Source organism: Schistocerca piceifrons, chromosome X (genome assembly GCF_021461385.2).
Source record: "Schistocerca piceifrons isolate TAMUIC-IGC-003096 chromosome X, iqSchPice1.1, whole genome shotgun sequence".
Classification (NCBI taxonomy): domain Eukaryota; kingdom Metazoa; phylum Arthropoda; class Insecta; order Orthoptera; family Acrididae; genus Schistocerca; species Schistocerca piceifrons.
Window position 1 is genome coordinate 715,419,881 of NC_060149.1, and position 20,566 is coordinate 715,440,446.

A 20,566-nucleotide genomic window follows, 5' to 3' on the forward strand; every position below is an offset into this window, starting at 1 on the left:
TCTCTGAGCGGCTAGATGTGGACAGTCCACCAAAAGGTGGACCACTGTCAAACGGGAACCGCAGCGACAACATGGTGGGGCCTCACGCCAGAAAAGATAGCCATGCGTCAGCCAAGTGTGGCTGATGCAAAGGCGGCATAGGACCACAGAGTCCATGCGAGAAGCCCGCAGAGAAGACTTCCACTCATTTGTGCACTCCTTGATGGCGTGGAGTTTATTGGGCGTAACTAAGCTGCACCATTCAGCATCCCAAATACCGAGAACTTTGTGGCATAACACTGATCAGAGGTCAGGTTCGGGTATACCAATCTCCAGAAGTGGCTTACGACTGGCCTGTTTGGCCAGCCTGTCAACGAGCTCATTTCCCAGAATTCCAACATGCCCTGGGGTCCATACAAAGACCACTGAATGACCAGATCGTTCGACGGCATAAACCGACCCCCGGATAGTTGCTACCAGAGGATGGCGTGGGTAGCACTGATCAATGACCTGTAAACCACTCAACGAATCACTGCAGACCAGGCAGGACACACCGGGGCAGGAACGAGTATGCTCAAGGGCCCGAGAGATGGCCACCAGCTCGGTAGTGAAGACACTGCAGCCATCTGGCAAGGAGGGCCGTTCGATACGCACCGAGTGAGCATACACAAAGCCTGCACAACCATCAACCAGCAAGCCATCGGTATAGACAGAACCCCAGGACACGCCAAGGATTGAAAGGAAGTGACTGCGGAGTGCTTCAGGAGGAATGGAGTCTTTATGGAAATGCAATAGATCCAGAAATAGTTTCGGCCGAGGCATACACCATGGAGGCGAATGTTTATGAAACCACACGGAATGCTGTAAACGAAAGGATTCGAGTTCAGACAACAGGGAATGGACACATACAGAGATCGTTATCCATGACTGAGGTCACCGTTCCACGAGATGAAACATTGCGTTCGGGAACAAATGACGGTAATTCGGATGCTGAGGCGAGTTATGGATGTGTGCTGCATAATTGGCGAGCAGTCGGCAGCACCTGATGTGCAATGGAGGGACTCCAGCCTCCACTAGCCACTGGACTCGTTCGAAAAGCGCCCATTGCTAGAAGAACCCTGCAGTGGTGCACAGGATCAAGCAACTTCAATGCTGAGGGCGCTGATGAGCCATACACTACACTCCCATAGTCAAGTCGTGACTGAACATGGGTTTTGTAGAGCCGCAGCAACATAGAGCGATCTGCCCTCCAAGTGGGGTTGCTCAGGCAGCGGAGGGCGCTAAGACGCCGCCAGCACTTTCGCTTAAGTTGACGAATGTGGACGAGGCATATTAGCCGGGCATCAAAAACTAGTCCTAAAAATCAATATGTTTCGACTACACATCAAGAAAAAGTGCAGGGTCAGGATGGACTGTCCATCACTGACAGAAGTCGACAGAGAAGTGAAACCCATGGGCAAGAGACCATAACTGTGCAGTCTGAATGGCTCCCTGTAGTCGGCATTCAGCAAAACCAATGGTTGATGAACTGAAGTAAATGCAGAAATCATCAGCATATAAGGAGGGCGACACTGACGGCCCTACAGCTGCTGCTAGGACATTTCTAGTGACTAAAAACAGTGGAATACTCAATACAGAGCCTTGCAGGACCCCATTCTCTTGGATATGAAAGGAGCTAAAGGAGCCTCCGACTTGAACATAGAAGGTAGGGAGGGAGAGAAAGTTCCATGTAAAAATCGGGAGTGATGTGGTGGTGCCAGGTCGTGTCGTACACCTCGCTGGAAATCACTCTGGGATGGAGCCAGAAGGCCCCGAGACTCCAGGAGCCAACACAACCTCCGGCTCACCATTCGTTTGAGTAATTTGCAGAGAATGTTGGTGCGGCTAATGGGGCGGTAGCCGTCCAACACTGCAGGGTTCTTCCCAGGTTTCAACACTGGGACAATGATGCTGTCTTGCCAGTTGGACAGGAATACTCCCTCGCCCCAGATGCGATTCAAGATGGATAGATTCTGACGCAGTGAGGCCACAAACAGATGTTTGAGAAATTGGGAATGAATTCGGTCAGGGCCTGGAAGTGTGTCAGGGCAATGGGCAAGGGCACTGAGGAATTCCCATTCAGTGAAAGGAGCATTGTATGGCTCAAGGCGGCGTGATGTAAAAGACAAAGGCTGTTGTTCTGCCAGCTCTTTCAAGGAACTAAAAGCCGGTTGATAGTTTGGAGATGCAGAACTCCGAGCAAAATGCTTGGCAATTTCACCTGAATCGGTGCACACTGCCCCATTTACTGAAATCCCTATGTCATTGGAGGGCCCGCCTGTGGTCTTTGATGGTCTCAGCGATTTCTGGCGACCACCAAGGCACCGTTTCACATCGAGGGCACCCAGAAGAAAGAGGAAGGAAGAGGAACAGCGTGTTCTGCAGCTGATACGATCGACGCAGTGACTCGCTCAACCACCACATTAATAGCACCATGTGTGGGAGTGACAGCAGATGTGAAAGTCAGCCAATTGGCCATCGCGGCAGACGTCCAGTAGTGTGACGCTGGGGTAGTGATAGGAAGATCGGAAAGTGGTCACTACCACACTAGTCGTCATGAACCCTCCTGGGCTGCAAAGTGATAGATCAATGGCCGAATAAATGCCATGAACCACACCGAAGTGTGTGGGGGTCTCCTGTATTTAAGAGGCAGAGGTCGAGCTGAGAGAGAAGATTCTCGACATCTTTACCCAGGCCAGTAATCACGGCACCACCCCACAAAGGGTTCTGGGCGATGAATTCCCCCAAAAGTAGGAATGGTGGGGGGAGCTGGGAGATCAGAACAGCCAATTCGTTAAGAGGGACTTCACCATCCGGAGGAAGATAGACATCGCAGACGGTAATATCCAAGGTCGTTCTTATCGTCACAGCAACAGCCTCTAGAGCTGTATGAAGAGGCACTGATTCATAATATACAGAGGCAAGGACATACAGACATACGCCACCTGACACACTGTTACAGTCAGTCCGGATTTTATAAAAACCCCGATAGCCATGAAGGGCAGGGGTCCGCATTGGTGGGAACCAGGTTTCCAGGGCAATACAGACAGCAGGTGTTGAGCTTAGAATCTGTCTTAGTTCAGCCAAATGGTGGAAAAAACCGCCGCAATTCCAATGGAGGATAACGCTTTCTGTGATCTGTGAAGGCATGAAGGAATGCAGAAAGCAGGTTACTGCCTAAGGTCAGCTGCTGCCACCAGTGGAGGGCTAACAGGTAGGAGCATTGCTTCAGAGGCATCGGAGAGAGCTAGGTCCTCGGGGGACTCTAGAAGCTCCACCTTGTCCTCAGACACAGAGCTTGTAGGTAGCGGTGCTGTGGGTCTATTTGGTTTTGATTCCTCGCGCTGTTCCTTGGGTTGCCCTAGCTGGGAGGGCTTCTTTGATTCAGTCTCAGGAACTGATTAGGACCACGTAGCCCTATGACCAGCGACCTGTGGCTTCTTCAGTCACTGGCGGGTACACACACACACACACACACACACACACACACACACACACACACACACAAACAACAACAACAACAACAACTGTGTGAACTAGTCTGGCAATCGGTGTGAGAAAGGGATACAGAGAGGTCATATTACTGGAAATTGAGGTCAGGAGGATTTGGAAACTGAAGGATGTATTAATGGGACAGTTTTCACATGGGAAATTTGGAAAATTTCATTTTAGGGACAAGGAAAGGGATCAGATAACACGTATTGAGAGGCAGCCATTTTTAACATGATGACACAAATTTATTACAGTAAATAATTCCACAGAAGACATGCATATGCAGTAATAACAGTAAAAATAAGATTTGCTACCTATTCTATGGGCAGAAACATATACGAAACAAATATCTTCAAATTACAAGACACTGACAATCAAAACACACATACAAATGTACTTCCATGTATAATATGTGAACTGCTTCATTTGGCAGCTGTAATATGATGTGATTCAGGAATCATAAAACACCAATGCACAATGAGCACAGAGAGAGTAATAAACAAGAAAAAGTAAATATTACAAACTGCACACCTTTGTGACAGCTATATAATAATAAATAATAATAATAATAATAATAAATGTTAGCAACAGATACAATACCTTATTTGGAGACCTGTTTGTAAATTTGTTGAGCTGCTACCACCAGATCCCTGGTAATATGAGTACTGAGGTCTGCTATAATTTATGTTGGCCTGTTTTTCTAATTCATAGCTTCGCTTTGCCAATCGCTTTTCAGCCTGGGAAAGTTTCTTCTCCTTTCGATCAACCAACAGTGATTCATGCTGGAAAGGCTCCTATAATGAGAAGAGGTAACAATTGTTGTAATTGTTTAGACTAAAGTTTTATTTTGTTGCTCATATTCCCATAATTTCTCATTTTACTGAATGTAAGGGAGATTGAAACTACATTACAAATCCACTGGTTCCCCATTATATTCTCCTACAGATAATTCCAATAGTTTTGGCCTACATTTATCTTTCATATAATTAAGACAGTCCCCATCTGCATTTTGTGTATTAAATGCATCAGTAAATGGGTTTAACATCTCGTTTTCTGCATGTCTCAGTATGTGCTAGTTGCTGAGACACTTTATGACTGGATACAACTCTCTATCATTATGCCATCATCAGCTGATTTAAGAGCAGTGAATTTTGCCACCAAACTGCATTTTTTTTTAAATATTTGTATGTAAAGAGAAATGAGAGAACAAGCCTGCCATTCACATAAATTGTTCACCTGTAAGAGGCATGATGTCAACAATCTTTAATTCAGTCTACAGATACTATGGATGAAATCACATTTCATCATACGTACTCCCTCATTCAAGTTACAGTGACTTACTGTGCACATTGTCTACAGCATACACAAGCAGGCAACCAGTAAGACAGATATAAATTTGGCCAACATTTGGGCATTACTTTTGAGACAGCTGATATGTAAAACTTCACCAAATACTTTAAAAAACTAGGTGTCATATTCATATTTCGTTTTGAAGACTAGTTTTTGCTGAGTACTATGATCCACAACAATGTCATCAGGAATATCATAAAATTTTGTTTTAGGTTTCTATCACCCTGTTCACTGATGCTCTGGATGTGCCATAAACTCTAAAACACATTGCAACTGTTATCACATAATCTTTCCAGTTTGTAAATCTGGCAGAGGTATTACTTTCTATGATTTATTATTGAGGACACTTTCCTTACAAAGACTCGTGACAAGGACAACCTCTGCTCTTTCCTCACAACCTCAACACCTATTCCCAAATTTGCTTCACCTGGTCATTTTCTCATCTCAATGAGCCATCTTCCTAGATATCATACACTACCTTTGAAATGGCTCCATAAATACTGCTGTTTCTGTCAAGCACACCCACCACAAACACCACCTCTACTTTGATGGCTGTCACCAGTTCCATGTCAAAAACACTCTCACAGTCTCGCCACGCATGGACGTGGCATCTGCAGTAGAAAGCAGGAGTTGTTGAACCATACCAATAACCTTACCAGAGGTTTTACTAAATCGATCTCCCGTGCCACCTGCTCCTCTGACACCAGTAAGCCCATTAACCAGCAATCGACCAACACTCCTCTGATCACCAATTATCACCCTGGGCTTGTAAAGTTCAACCACATCTTTCACCTGGTCTTCGACTACCTTTCATCGCGCCGTGAGATGAAACGTATCCTACCCAAAATCCTGCCCACAGTCTCAAAGTAGTGTTCCACCATCCAACCAACCTACAGAATAGCATTGTGTATCCCTAAACCTGTTTAGCTCCCAATCCTGCAACCTATGGGTTATTCTTTTGTGGTTCACAATGGTGAGAGACCTGCCCCACACAGCTACCCACCACTTCCTACCACAGTCCAGTCATCTACATTTCCTAACCTATAAAAGGGAGGCCATGAATGAAAGCAGCCATGCTATACAGGATGTTTCAAATATACATTTACAAACTTTGAGGGCATGTTCCTTACATCACAACAAGAAAAAAAAGCACACATAAATATAGGTCTGAAAATCCTCTTTTTTCGAGTTATGAATGAAAGCTGATGTTCAGTGGCTTGCCAGTTACAACCCGTTTGAGTCATTGTATCCTGCATGGTGTTGTGTTGCCAGGAAGGTTTGTTTACATTTGTCATTCATCTGTGCATGTATGTAATGCCAACAGAACAGAGCACAGAAAATATTTGCACACTACCAGAATATACAGGGTGGTCAAAAACAGTCTGAAAAGCTTGTAAGGGCGTTGGGGGGTAGATTGTGCTGAGAAAAAATTGTTAAGAAAATAATTCAATACGTTGCACCATTTGAAGTTAGCCAATCAGGCCATTGTGCATGCATATTCAGATGGCCTGCCAGACACAATTAGTGTCAGTTGTTTTCATAGAGTAGATGATAGCAAACGAGACAGCTCAGCCTTTGGCTTGGGTTCAATCCTTACTACCATCCCATGTCCAATTGCTGTATTGCTCTCTCGTTAAGTTTTAGGAAACCGAACAAAGAATTTGTTTTGTGACACCGACTCTGGTGGGCTACCAGAATTTGCATGCACAACAGTCTGACCAGCTAACTTGAATGCTAATTAACTTGGAAAAAGTACAATGTATGAATTTTTTTCTTAACAATTATTTATTAGCACAACCTACCCTGCAACACCTTTACAAGCTTTTCAGACTGTTTCTGACTATCCTGTACATCATTATATCAAATCTTAAGTAAAATACACCAACACTCAAAGGGGAATGGTAGAGTCTACTGAGGGCTCAAGTCAAGAGGTTGGTTACAAAAAAATTAACACATTACCATTAAAGATATATCTCATTTTTATCAAATACACTTTTCTGTACAGTCCTCCCAGTACATTCATTAATCTTTTTGGCACCAAAAGTATCTATAAAATACAAATTAAGAAAGGTATGTAAGTGAGAGCCCAATAAAGCTAGAAACGCAACTGCAATTAAAGCGTAACTTACCTTCGACAGTACGTTGCTATGTTTGTCCAAAATTTTTTGCATCACTACATCAATATATTTGTCCTTCTCTTTACTAAAATCTTTTACATCTCCATCTTGTTCATTGTCCCAGCACAAGTTAGTCACTTCTTTAATTGATAAATGGGCATCAGGATTACATTCATCAACTACACGATCTGCCATACCTTGTTTGTTTATCTGGCGATCGTATATTTTTTTCTCAAGACAGTTATCCATAACAAGACGATAAACAAAACATGGCTTCTTTTGCCCATATCTGGAACAAAAATTTATATACTGTGGACATAACCACATTTACTGTGCACCAAATAATTGAAATATCGAACACTAAAATTCTCCCATTAATCCTCTGTAACATGATTTGCCACATTTTTACATACCCTTGGGGTACTGAAATACTACAGACATGAATTTTCTTACCAACAACAAAACAGATGTTTTTATTATTTAGTCTAAGGAATGGTCCATAAAATAAACTTTGAAGCTGCAACTTTACCAAACAAATATGTTGAATAGAGAAATGCAAAAATATTTTCTTCAGAAGAGTCCAGTACTGAACTTCCAGACAGAGCCTTTGATACTTAGAGAAAAGGAGGAAGATTATGATTTAACCCACTGCAGGTGACAAAATCATTAGACAGTGCATGTGAGTCCAGAAAGGAAAGATGGGCAAGGAAATTGGCCATGCCCTTTTCAAAGGACCAATCCTATCATTTTGTCTTCTTAAGTTTTGGGAATCAACGGAAAACCTAAATAATCAGAATGGCCACATGGGAATCTGAACCCCACTCTCCCAAATATGAGTCACATGGGCTCATCATTGCACCACCTTGCTCATCTTCATATTTGTTATGTACTATAAAAATGTATGAGACATGATTTCTTGAGACAGTTCTCAGCTGTTTGTTTCCTTTTTTCGTTTTCACCCACTTATTAATGTTTGATGTTCTATGAACATCAAGGTTTTGTACTCTGCATTATGAAATAATGATTATCAGCACCAGCAGTAGTAATTTATCATTCAATGCTGGATACCAGCCTATTATATACTTCTCCATATATGACCATCTTCCATCCAATTTTGCACTGGTTGCTCCTTTACGCTGTCTCTTTAGTCCGTCTCCCATCATTTCATCTCACTGTATGTCCAGCTCATTTTCTCTTCCGTTTCATAACAGTCATTATCGCTTCCTCAACTCCTTTCTTTTCCCCTGTTCATTTGTCTGCTTTACTGTCCCTCCTTGTCATGCCCAAAATGCATCCTCCCAATACTTATTGGAAAATCCTCAATTTCTGAATAGTTAAAGTATTTGCTGTCATGTTTCTCTTTCATATGTTAGTACTGACCGTGTAACACACTGGGAATTTACTTCCATATACAGCACCACATTTCCCTAAATGAACTCAGTCATTTTTACATTACTGCTTATTTCTTTAAGTGTCCATACTCATATCTTCTAGTTGTCTTACATACAAAAATTCAACTGTTTCTGTAACTTGATCATTAATATGTTTGAAATGTCTCACAGTTATAAACAGTATAATGGAGAGTGAAACAATTGAAATGTTTGCCTATGTCCCCTATGTTAGCATGAAACATTTCAATAGACTTTTCTTTGGTTTCTGTCCCACTGTCCAAAAGATTTATCTTTGGTGTAATACTTATTATTTACATTTTAATGTTTCTAATGATATTTGTGGGTCTAAAATTACAGTCTGTAACAAACATGTTTGAAGTCCACACTTTTTTTTTAGTAACAATGAAAAGAGGGCTGTGTTTAACTTACATCTACTACTTAATGACACAAAGGTTTGATGTACAGGCACATTTGTATTCTTAGGTCACAAATGGTCTGGCAAACCTACCATGTTGTCTTAAACCCAACATAATTACCAAAATGTCAAAACATCAAGGTTCATAAAGAACCATTAATGGTAACTCCATTCAAATTTGAGGTCTGTCTCAACAATACAAACAATATTAATCTCATGGAAAAATTTAGGTTGCTTATATCAAGCACATCGCCAAGCACAGGCTGAGTGACTAAAAACTATGAATGACTGTAATACCGTAAACACTCGGATCTAAGCCACATTTTTTTTCCAGTTTTTGAGATCCATAAAACTGCCTGCAGCTTAGAATTGCGTGCAGAGGAAAAAGAAATTTTGAAAAATGGTGCTAGGAACTACAACAACTAACTTTCGCGATGGAATATAAGCAGCGCTACTACACAGCCATGCTTTGCAGGCACGAAGATAAATACTGGCACCGAACCTTCTGTGCTAGTAAAAAGAAGGGGAGGCAGTAGAAGTAGTATTTTTTTCATGTTCTGACCACTGAATTTTAAAACACCATCCAATGAAGGAAGTAGAAATTCAGTATTGCTAATCTTCGAATGTAGCAGCCCTTCAAATACTCTTAGCGCAATGTGTAAGACATTAGGATTATGCACGAGTTGGTATGCTGAGGCTTATTCTGATTTCTGGTATTGTTTCATCAAATTTTCTGAAATGCTGGTGCCAGTGAAACACAATGAAGCAAATTCAAGAAGGAAGTTATTCCTTTTGCGGAAAAAAAGTTCTAATTGTGCTGCAGGTCTGTGACACAGGATTGATGAGATCATCATCAGATGATGGTGACTGCAAAAAGACAAATTATTTCAATGTTGCAGTAGCAGTAAAGCATTTAGTGGGCCAAAATGAGGCCAATATCATGCTCCCGATGTTTCAAAATAAGTCTGTTATGAAACAGTGTCAGAAATGCCTACATGAGAACACAGGAATTTTAAATATTAGGGTAAATTTAATTGCTAAAGTGCAAAAAAGTCAAAAATTGGTCTTTTTATGAAGAGCGGGGGTTTTTCACTTTGGAGGCGAACTTAAATTGCACAGAAGTTGACAAATTGCAAAGAAAAACTTGTGGAATTTCAGCACTTCATAATCAGGCGGCACACTGGAAACCAATAGCTTTTTGGTCAGATAAAAAGTGCTGACTGAACTCCCATATAGGAACATCAATGATGTACAAAAAGATAGGTTCTCTACTTACCACACAGGTGACACGTTAAGTTGCAGACGGGCACAATTAAAAGACATTTACACATAAGCTTTTGGCCACAACCTTCATCAGCAAAAGAAAACCACACACCACTCATTAACACAAGCGAACACACCCCATACACACGACTGCCAACTCTGGCAGTTCGAGCCACGAACATATACACTCCTGGAAATGGAAAAAAGAACACATTGACACCGGTGTGTCAGACCCACCATACTTGCTCCGGACACTGCGAGAGGGCTGTACAAGCAATGATCACACGCACGGCACAGTGGATACACCAGGAACCGCGGTGTTGGCCGTCGAATGGCGCTAGCTGCGCAGCATTTGTGCACCGCCGCCGTCAGTGTCAGCCAGTTTGCCGTGGCATACGGAGCTCCATCGCAGTCTTTAACACTGGTAGCATGCCGCGACAGCGTGGACGTGAACCGTATGTGCAGTTGACGGACTTTGAGCGAGGGCGTATAGTGGGCATGCGGGAGGCCGGGTGGACGTACCGCTGAATTGCTCAACACGTGGGGCGTGAGTTCTCCACAGTACATCGATGTTGTCGCCAGTGGTCGGCGGAAGGTGCACGTGCCCGTCGACCTGGGACCAGACCGCAGCGACGCACGGATGCACGCCAAGACCGTAGGATCCTACGCAGTGCCGTAGGAGACCGCACCACCACTTCCCAGCAAATTAGGGACACTGTTGCTCTTGGGGTATCGGCGAGAACCATTCGCAACCATCTCCATGAAGCTGGGCTACGGTCCCGCACACGATTAGGCCGTCTTCCGCTCACGCCCCAACATCGTGCAGCCCGCCTCCAGTGGTGTCGCGACAGGCGTGAATCGAGGGACAAATGGAGACGTGTCGTCTTCAGCGATGAGAGTCGCTTCTGCCTTGGTGCCAATGATGGTCGTATGCGTGTTTGGCGCCGTGCAGGTGAGCGCCACAATCAGGACTGCATACGACCGAGGCACACAGGGCCAACACCCGGCATCATGGTGTGGGGAGCGATCTCCTACACTGGCCGTACACCACTGGTGATCGTCAAGGGGACACTGAATAGTGCACAGTACATCCAAACCGTCATCGAACCCATCGTTCTACCATTCCTAGACCGGCAAGGGAACTTGCTGTTCCAACAGGACAATGCACGTCCGCATGTATCCCGTGCCACCCAACGTGCTCTAGAAGGTGTAAGTCAACTACCCTGGCCAGCAAGATCTCCGGATCTGTCCCCCATTGAGCATGTTTGGGACTGGATTGAGCGTCGTCTCACGCGGTCTGCACGTCCAGCACGAACGCTGGTCCAATTGAGGCGCCAGGTGGAAATGGCATGGCAAGCCATTCCACAGGACTACATCCAGCATCTCTACGATTGTCTCCATGGGAGAATAGCAGCCTGCATTGCTGCGAAAGGTGGATATACACTGTACTAGTGCCGACATTGTGCATGCTCTGTTGCCTGTGTCTATGTGCCTGTGGTTCTGTCAGTGTGATCATGTGATGTATCTGACCCCAGGAATGTGTCAATAAAGTTACCCCTTCCTGGGACAATGAATTCACGGTGTTCTTATTTCAATTTCCAGGAGTGTATTCAGACATGTCATCGAATTATATGGCTCCTACCAGAGGAAAGAAAGATGTAAGCATTCTTACATAAGGAGGTGAAAAACAGCAGTTTTCCATCACGCTTACTTGCACAGTAGATGGACATAAATTACCTACGTTCATATTTTCAGGTGAAAGACTTTACCGAAATCAGAAGTTTCCAAAAAATGTAATTGTACGAGCAAGTGAAAGTGGGTGGTTTTCAGAGGACATGGAGCTGGAATGGATTAGGCTTGTATGGAATTGTCATCCTGGTGCAATGCTTACGCAGTCTGCTTGTGTTACATGCATACACAGGCTACACAACACCTGTGGTAAAACGAAAATTATAAGAAAGAAAAATGGACTCTGCAGTAATTCCAGGCAAAATGACATTAGTTCTGTGACCACTTGAAGTCTGTTTGAATAAACCATTTAAGGACAAGCTGAAAAGCATGTACAGGGTAACAATTACTGAACTACGTGAAATAAAAGCGTCATAACTTCTGAACAGTTTGTGTTAGGATGTTCAAACTGCACAGTTGGCCATGGGGCATGATAGGAATTAGTATGCACTGTATGGTTTGGTTTACCGATGAAGCTCAATTTCATTTGGATGGGTTCATTAATAAACAAATCTGGCACATGTGCGGGACTGAGAACACACATTTTGCGATCGAGAAGTCTCTGTGAAGTGTGCAGTCGGTGATATATTCCTTCATGGCACGGTGACTACCAAATGATGCATGTATGTTTTGAAAGATTATTTCATCCCCAATATCCAAAATGATCCTGATTTCGACAAGATGTGGTTCATGCAAGATGGAGCTTGACTCCATTGAAGCAGGAGAGTGTTTGAAGTCCTGGAGGAGCACTTTGGAGACGGCATTCTGGCTCTGCGGTACCCAGAGGCTATTGGCATTGGCCGCTTTTTGTGGGACTATATTAAAGACAAGGTGCAGAGCAATAGCCCCAAAACATTGCTGAGCTGGAAACAGCCTCAGGAAGTCACTGACAGCATCGATGTTCCAATACTTCAGCGGGTCATGCAGAGTTCCACCATTCATCTGTGCCACATCCTTGCCAATGATCGAACATGTCATAACCTACATCCGAACATCTGTAGTGATGCTTACATGTTGAATAAAGTGTGCGCACATCATAGTTTATAACTAATTTAGTTTTTTCCATATAGTTCAATAATCGTCACCCTGTACAAGGGCTGGCTTTCGAAAAATGACAGACAACTGATACCTACAGGATGCATTAAGCACTCAAGTTTGTCGCAAGTGTGTCAATGGATTGATGATTCATGGAAGTGTGTTCCAAATTGGATTGTGCAACAAGCATTTCAAAAATGTTCAATACTGAATGCACTACGTGGTATGGAGCATGATGCTGTGTATGAAGAACTGAGCAACAAGGAATCAAGTCATGGTGATTCAGAATTATCTAATTGATATTTTAAACAGTTTGTAAAATTTGTATTATTAATCTGATTTCATTTTGTTTTATATCTCCTCTTTTAATTTCTAAGTTACTTTTATTCTTTTTTTGCAAGTGTTGCTAGTCATATATTTGAAGTCTTCACTACAAATCTACTATGAAAAGCCAACTAGCAACCCCGTGTTTATGATTTACATCAATATGGCCGACACTATGTCTTGGATGTTTTCTTAATAGTGACAAGAGACGGTTCCTATTAACTGTTAATCACATACTCTCTTTGTCATAAGAATAATATGAATGCAAACATTATGCCATGTACTCTTCTGTGTTATCTGTTACCTCATTTAAATCCTGTCCGAATAACTTGTTGAGGCACCAGCAAACATGGAAGAAAATACATACCGTGTATTGTTTGTATTTGTATTATTCTTATGCAGAATAGTGATACAGTCAGAAATGAAGCACAGCAACTGACTTCTAGTATAAATTTTTAAATCTTCTACAACTATAAATTATGTGCAGCCAAGTTATGTGGTTTTAAAAGCTTGAAAAGGTAAATTAATATACAAAATAACCTTGCTTAAGTGGGATTGCTACACTTACAACCTGAACCCAACTACTGCAGTCATATTTTCATCCGTTCTATCCAATTTGTATCTTATGTTAGAATGAACCAACTTTATTTCAATTTTGAAGTGTGGCTTACAATTTTTTCCCCTTGAATTTTAAGTCTCTTTTTTCAGGTGCTGCTTAGGTTCAAATGCAACTTCAGTTTGGGTAAATACAGTAAATCAGCCTCCACTCGTTGAGGAGCTGCGCATGGTACTCCGTGTGTAAGCAACTGAAGCATTTCGCAGTGTTGTTGCATTGTCTTTCTGTGAAAGCAAGTTAAAATGGCTGCAAAAACAAACAGACCTATTGTATGTAAATTATCCTACAAGATTTGATTTCCCAAAGCGAAGGGTATATTCAGCTGGTGTGGAAACAGCATTTCCTTATACTAACATGGAACTTCAAATGCAAGCTTCAATGGAAATGTTCAAACACATGCAATTGGCCTAGAAAATCATTTTTATAGAGTTTTGAGATAAAAAATGTGTACTGTACACAAATGTTCCGAGAACTCAGAAAATATTTCTCTTTCCTTCATTTCATGTACAATATTTCTGGATTACTGAATGAACTGCTTTAATGGATCCAAACATTTATGACAGAATTCATTTTTCACAAGCAAATACAAGATAATGTAAGATAGATACAGCACAGAATAAATGTCAACACTAGATGTAAAAATCCAATTTAATACTGACCTGTACACACGACAAACAGCCTGTGTATCGTGACATGGATTCCACGAGGCATCAAACACTACAACCCTATTGGCTCCAACAAGGTTGATACCTAAGGAACCAGCTCTTGTGGAAACCAGAAATAAGTGTATGTTTGGATTCGAATTATATTCATTTATTAGTTTTTCTCTTTCCAAAGCTGTTGTGCTACCATCCAGTCCTGTAATCACAGATGCAGTTTAGCCTTGACAGAAATAATAAACCTGTAACTTTAAAAACAAACTGAAAAATGCTCACAAATAATAGTAATTTCCTGAAAAAATTGAAAAACCTAATGATAACTGAGCATAGTTGTAATTTCTATATCCTTGATTGTTGTTGAAAAGGCAAACACACATCACAAAGCAATAGACAGACACTGTAAGTTAACCTTTACAAAACTAAGTCTTTCGAATTTTTTATTGTTTTCTATATCAAACAGTGGTGAAGGTGTATAGTATTACATTCATGTGTATACCAGGATGGAAACGAATTGGGAAGACATGACAATAAACAGTGTTTATGCAGAGTAAGGTAAAATGCAAGATTTTAATTTGCACTGGCAGAGAAAACCTAATTATCAGTATTTAATAAATCTCGTGGAAAACAGAATTAGGCTCTCTAATTTCCACTGTGGTGACCAACTGTTTATTCACATACTCTTTCTATCACTGTGGAGGAGGATCACAACATTTCCAAGAAACATGGCTGCCATGTATAAACAGGGTGTACGCGCGGACAAGGAAAAAAAAATCCTGGATTTCTCCCAGATCTCCCGGTTAAAAATACACTTTCTCCTGGGTGAAAACATACTTTCTCCCAGTTAACTGACAGTATATTTTGGGATGTAAATTTTCTTGAAGTACCAGTACTGTGTTATCTCATGTTTGGCTCTTTATTATGGCATAATGCCATACGTGCTATAAGATGAAAACGTGCACTTGAAATGCAGCAAACAGTTGAAAGTAGCCAATAGTGTGGAATTAAACACTTTGTTTCAAATATATTGACTGCCTCATTGGAAAAGATTAATAAAAGAAAATTTCTTTCAAACCAACAAAAATAACTTCACTGTTATGCAAAGGAATTAATGCTTGACTGTCAGAAACATGGAAGTAAAATAAAATCTGAAACTAATAACATATTTTAGCCTTCCATATTTATGTGAATGAATTTTTATTCACTTGATAGCTCCTGGCCATAGAAAACCGTTTTGTTTTCATTTGACGTGAGAGCTGTAAATGAAGAGGAAACAGCGAAACCACTAAATGTAAACAAGGGCCACGTGGAGACTACCCGTTTCCCCACTATAACTCAGACTGTTCTGCACATCAGCCCCGGATCTACAGTATTTCCAAACCGGGGCAATACTAGATAGTGCCCCCCCCTCCCTCCCCCCCCCCCCACCCCTTTCTTGAGCATTTGAGAAAGGACGTCAAAATTTTAAAAAATCGAATTTTTAAAAATACATTTATTTTGTGGTGCACATCTTTCTGAAAAGTGTAATGCATAAAACATATGTGTTCAAGGAAATGTAAGACATGTTATTTGGTCTTAAGTGTGCCAAAGTGCAATGCCATGCCTCTTCACACAGCAGTCTTCTATCGCACGTCACTGTATTTTGCTCTGTGGAATTGAAACGTCCATATTTTGTAATGGATGCCATCAAACTATATTCAGGACAGTGGAAATTGAAATGTCCTGTGGTGCCTCTCCTGCTTCCAGTCGGCTGGTTTGACATCCCGTTCTTCTTTCTTTTTTAAAAAAAAGAACTCTTCAGAAAATCTGCACTCTATATTCCCTATTAGCCAACAACTTGCTGCTTTGTGTGACCAGTACAGACAAGACAGGATCCATTTCTTCAATCCTTAGTGCATAGACTTTTTTTTTTCTTTCTTCTAATCTTGCTACAGCTTTATGCTTTTCTTTCTGTGAAAGAATCTATTACTTCATCAAAGTTTGTAAACGTTTTGCTACATGAAAAATCGAAACGTCACTGTCTAATACTGAAAAAGCTGTTAATAGAAATAGGACCCACGGTTGGTGTGGTTTCTTGATCTGATTTCGTCTGTTTTGTCACTGTTTGCTGTATAAAACGAAATAGGCTTTTCTAATACTGCAGCTATTGTAACAAACACAAAATAAACAAGACTGTTTTGGCACAACTGGTCATTTTTATAACACGACAGAACATAATTCACAAAGTTCCAATATCAAATGTCTATTAGGCCTACTAAAAACGAAAAGTTTGACGTTAGGAAATAGTTTCACACTTCATTCATATGCTCCAGTTTCTCAAGCACAAGATCGAAAAGTAGTAGTACGAAATTTTTACACAAATTTGAAATCGTCATATTGTTCCATAATTTGTGTGATGTTCCCGTTTCTTCTCCTTCCTCGTTCTAATGAACAGTCCTGTCATCACTAATTCTGTAACTATTCCTGCCAATGTCAAAGCTTATTTGCCAGCTGACTTCACTAACTCTGCCAGAATCATCAGTTTAGTTATCCCGCAATTATTCTCCAGTTAGGCGCTGTTGCATGTTCGTTCAACGCGTTTTTATTTATGTAGTTTTAGTTTTGGACCTGTGACATCTTGTACAGTTATGGGACAGGTCAATAAATGATACAGAGAAAGTGCCTGGTGAAGGGGAAAGGCCACAGGCATAAATACTGGACCAGGTCCACTCGAAGAGGTCACACCTGATGAAGGTAACAAGTTACGCTACCGAAATATCGTGCAAGTATGACGCTGATATCCGGCGGAACACCCGACAACCCGAGATGTCATTAGATTGCCGGGAAAGCCTGAAGAATTACATCTTGTTTGGTTTATAATACAATCTGGAATCTCATCAAAACCACATGAAAGTTTCTTTAATGAGCTCATGGCCAGTATGAGCTCACTCCGTGTGACCTGCTTGAGAAACATAGACCCCATGGGATGTTTACAGTTCTCAATGAAGTGCATATTAGTATCCTGAAAGCTGCTTCGGTAAGATCATTTGCAGCTTTGCCAAAGTACTCATTGAAGATATTAGCTACAGAGGTAGCATCACATACTTGTTCGTTTTCCAGCTTTAAGTTAATATTTTTTGCCACTGGTTTTGTGTGTGTTTCAGGTCTGATGATGTTCCATGCGGCCCGTGTTTTGTTTTTTGATTTGCAGATATATTCATCATTTCCTCTTTTCTTTGCCTCTTTAATAACTTTGTGGTAGATTTTACTATATTCTTTGATATAATTTTGCATTTCTAATGATATATTATTTTGTTTTTTTATAATAAATGTAGAAATCTTTTCCTTGCACAAGAGATTTTTATGCCCTTAGTAATCCAACTTTTGTTTCTGGTTGGTTTTAATTTACATTGCTTTAGTGGGAAGACTATGTCAAAATAGTACTTACATGAGCCATGAAAGTTATCGAACATTCTATTTACATCGGTTTCATTGAACACTTCATCCCACGTTTCTCGGTTTAATACATTGCAAAAGTTTGCTATATTGCCATTGCTGAAGTCCCTGCACTCAGTTATTTTAATGGGAGATATTTTCTCTGAACATAATTACAGTGATAACAACACAGCCTCATCATCGCTGTATCCCACCTTAACTGCTTCACTACTGTATGGAGAAAAGATTTCTTCAATAAAAATTTGGTCTGGTGCAGTTTTACTATGTCTAGTGATTCTTGTTGGTGTATTTACTGTGGGGATTAAGTTGAAACTCTTTGTCATATATAGTAATTCATCTTTGTAGTTTGAGGGTTTCAAAAAGTCTATGCTGAAGTCTCCACAAATGATTTTCATTTTCTTCAGTTCGACAATATTTAACATCATTTCAAATTTACACAGGTATTCTTCTATGTCAGTATCAGGGGATCTGTATATAGTCACAGTTACTAGTTGAATGTCAGTAAGTTCAATAGCTGCCATTTCAAAGACTTTTTCTTTATTCAGTTCAGGGTACGTTTGGATTGCTTTATACTTAAATTTTGCTTTGCAAAGATAGGAATCCCTCCATGTTTATAATAAGACCTGCAAAATGAAATGAGTAGGGAAAAGCCACTAATCTTTAGTGTTTCTATTTGCGGTTCTTCTAGCCAATGTTGTGTTATGCAGATAACATCAACATTTAGGTCAGAACACAGTATTATTTCTAGTTCTTGCGATTTGTTAGTCAGAGACTGAACATTATGATGCATTATATGAAATGATCCAGAAAATAAGATACCAGAAGATTGTCTCAGAACCATACAGGACCTCCCATTACTGGAGTTATACTGCTCAAAAATATGTAAGCTTTACAAGGGTAAGTGTGAAGAAGAAAATATTTTGCCAGTGAAGGCCTGCATTTACTGTAAGGTGTTCAACTCATTTCATCTATCATTTTATAGGCTAAGAAGTGACACGTGCAATTACTGTGACAGATTAGAAAATTTAATCAAAGCAGAGGATGACGCCATTAAAAGAAACAGACCAATGCTTGAGAAAAAGCTCCACCTAAGAAAGGAGATGCACAAAAATCGAAAGAAGGTTCAGCACATGTAACTACTTTCAATCTTGAAAAAAATATTGCCAACTACAATGCTAACATCCAGTGTTATTTACTACAAGAGACAGGTGAGGACATTTAATTTTGGAATACATGAGTATAGCACAGATCACATTTTCATGTATATGTGGTCTGAGAAGATAGCCTCGTGTGGCCCTTCAGAAACTGGTTCATGCTTGCTGAAGTATGTAAAATCATTGCCACCTGATATTAAACAAGCTAGTGCCTGCATGACTGGTTGTGTTGGGCAAAAAAGAAATCAATTAATTGTCCAATTTTGGCTGTACATTGTTGCTCATGCATCTATTGAGTTGCAGAATATGCCAGGACGACGTTTAATGTGTATGAAATGATATATTGAAGACTTCCTTGCAGACAGAATTCAACACGAGATAATGTGGTTGTCTGTAACAAAGTAGCAATGCCAGAAGATAGTAACAATTTGCAGAATGACCACCAGATAATTTATGAATAGTGCAGGCTCCGGCAGTTAACCCCGAACATAAATAAATGTAACATACTGCGCAAACACAGCAAAAGAAATCCACTACTGTGTAGCTACACTATTGATGACAGACTACTAGAAACAGTATCTACCACAACATATCTAGGAGTAACTATCAAGAGTGACCTTAAGTGGAATGGCCACATAGGACAAAGGGAAACACAGATGTCAGACTCAGATTCATAGGAAGAATCATAAGGAAATGTAACTCATTTACGAAGGATCTTATGAGGCACTTGTACAACCAATTACTGAGTATTGTTCACCTATCTGAGATCCCTTCCAGATATAACTGATAGAAGAGATATAGAAGATCCGATGAACAGCAGCACACTTAGTCACTGGACCAATTAGTAGGCAGGAAAGCGTTAAAGGAATACACAAGAAACTCCATTGACAGACATTACAAGAGAGACATTGTGCATCATGAAGAGATACACTATTCAAATTTCAAGAGAGCACTTTCCAGGAAGATTCGAACAACGTATTACTTCCACCCACATACATCTGATGTAATGACCATGAGGAGAAAATTCAAGAAATTAGAGTCAATACTGAGGCTTACTGCCAATTATTCTTCCCATGCACATTTCATGAGTGGAACATGGTTGGATGGTTCAGCTAATGGTACAAAAAGTACCCTCAGCCACACACCATTAGGTGGCTTTCAGATGTAGATGTAGATGCACAAGATGATTTCCTATCCACAGAATCAACTGCAGAACTTCTGAACAACAGAAAAATAGACACTGAGAAGCAAAAGGTTAACTGGTTGACAATGAGATGGATGCAGCACAGGGAAGTTGAGCCAAGAGCTTTCTTCTTCATGGAGATGTGAATTAAGACATGCAATTTTGAAAAGTAAATGTTGTGCATCCATGAAGGCGTGGTATGATATCTGTGCATCTTCCACCTACTTGACATGGACAGGGTGTTTGAAGAAAGCAAAAATTGATGACTTGATGTCATTACTACAGTTTATTCCGCCTTTGTACAACAACTTCTAAAGAAGTCTAACACTGATACAGAAGTCTCCAGAAATCCAACCAGGATGTCGTGGTCATCCTCATGGTTGCGGTAG

The 20,566-nt window shown here is 40.8% G+C and overlaps 1 protein-coding gene across 1 annotated transcript in view; it reads right to left on the reverse strand.

Moving 5' to 3' along the window:
• The window catches only part of LOC124722666, a 509,646-nt gene that overhangs the window by 58,351 nt on the left and 430,729 nt on the right, over nt 1–20,566 (reverse strand). Inside the window, exons 17-19 of the mRNA XM_047247811.1 lie at nt 14,409–14,607; nt 6,990–7,266; nt 4,111–4,304 (exon numbers count right to left, since the gene is read on the reverse strand). Coding sequence (XP_047103767.1) covers nt 4,111–4,304; nt 6,990–7,266; nt 14,409–14,607 — 670 coding nt within the window. The remainder of the gene's footprint in view (nt 1–4,110; nt 4,305–6,989; nt 7,267–14,408; nt 14,608–20,566) is intronic.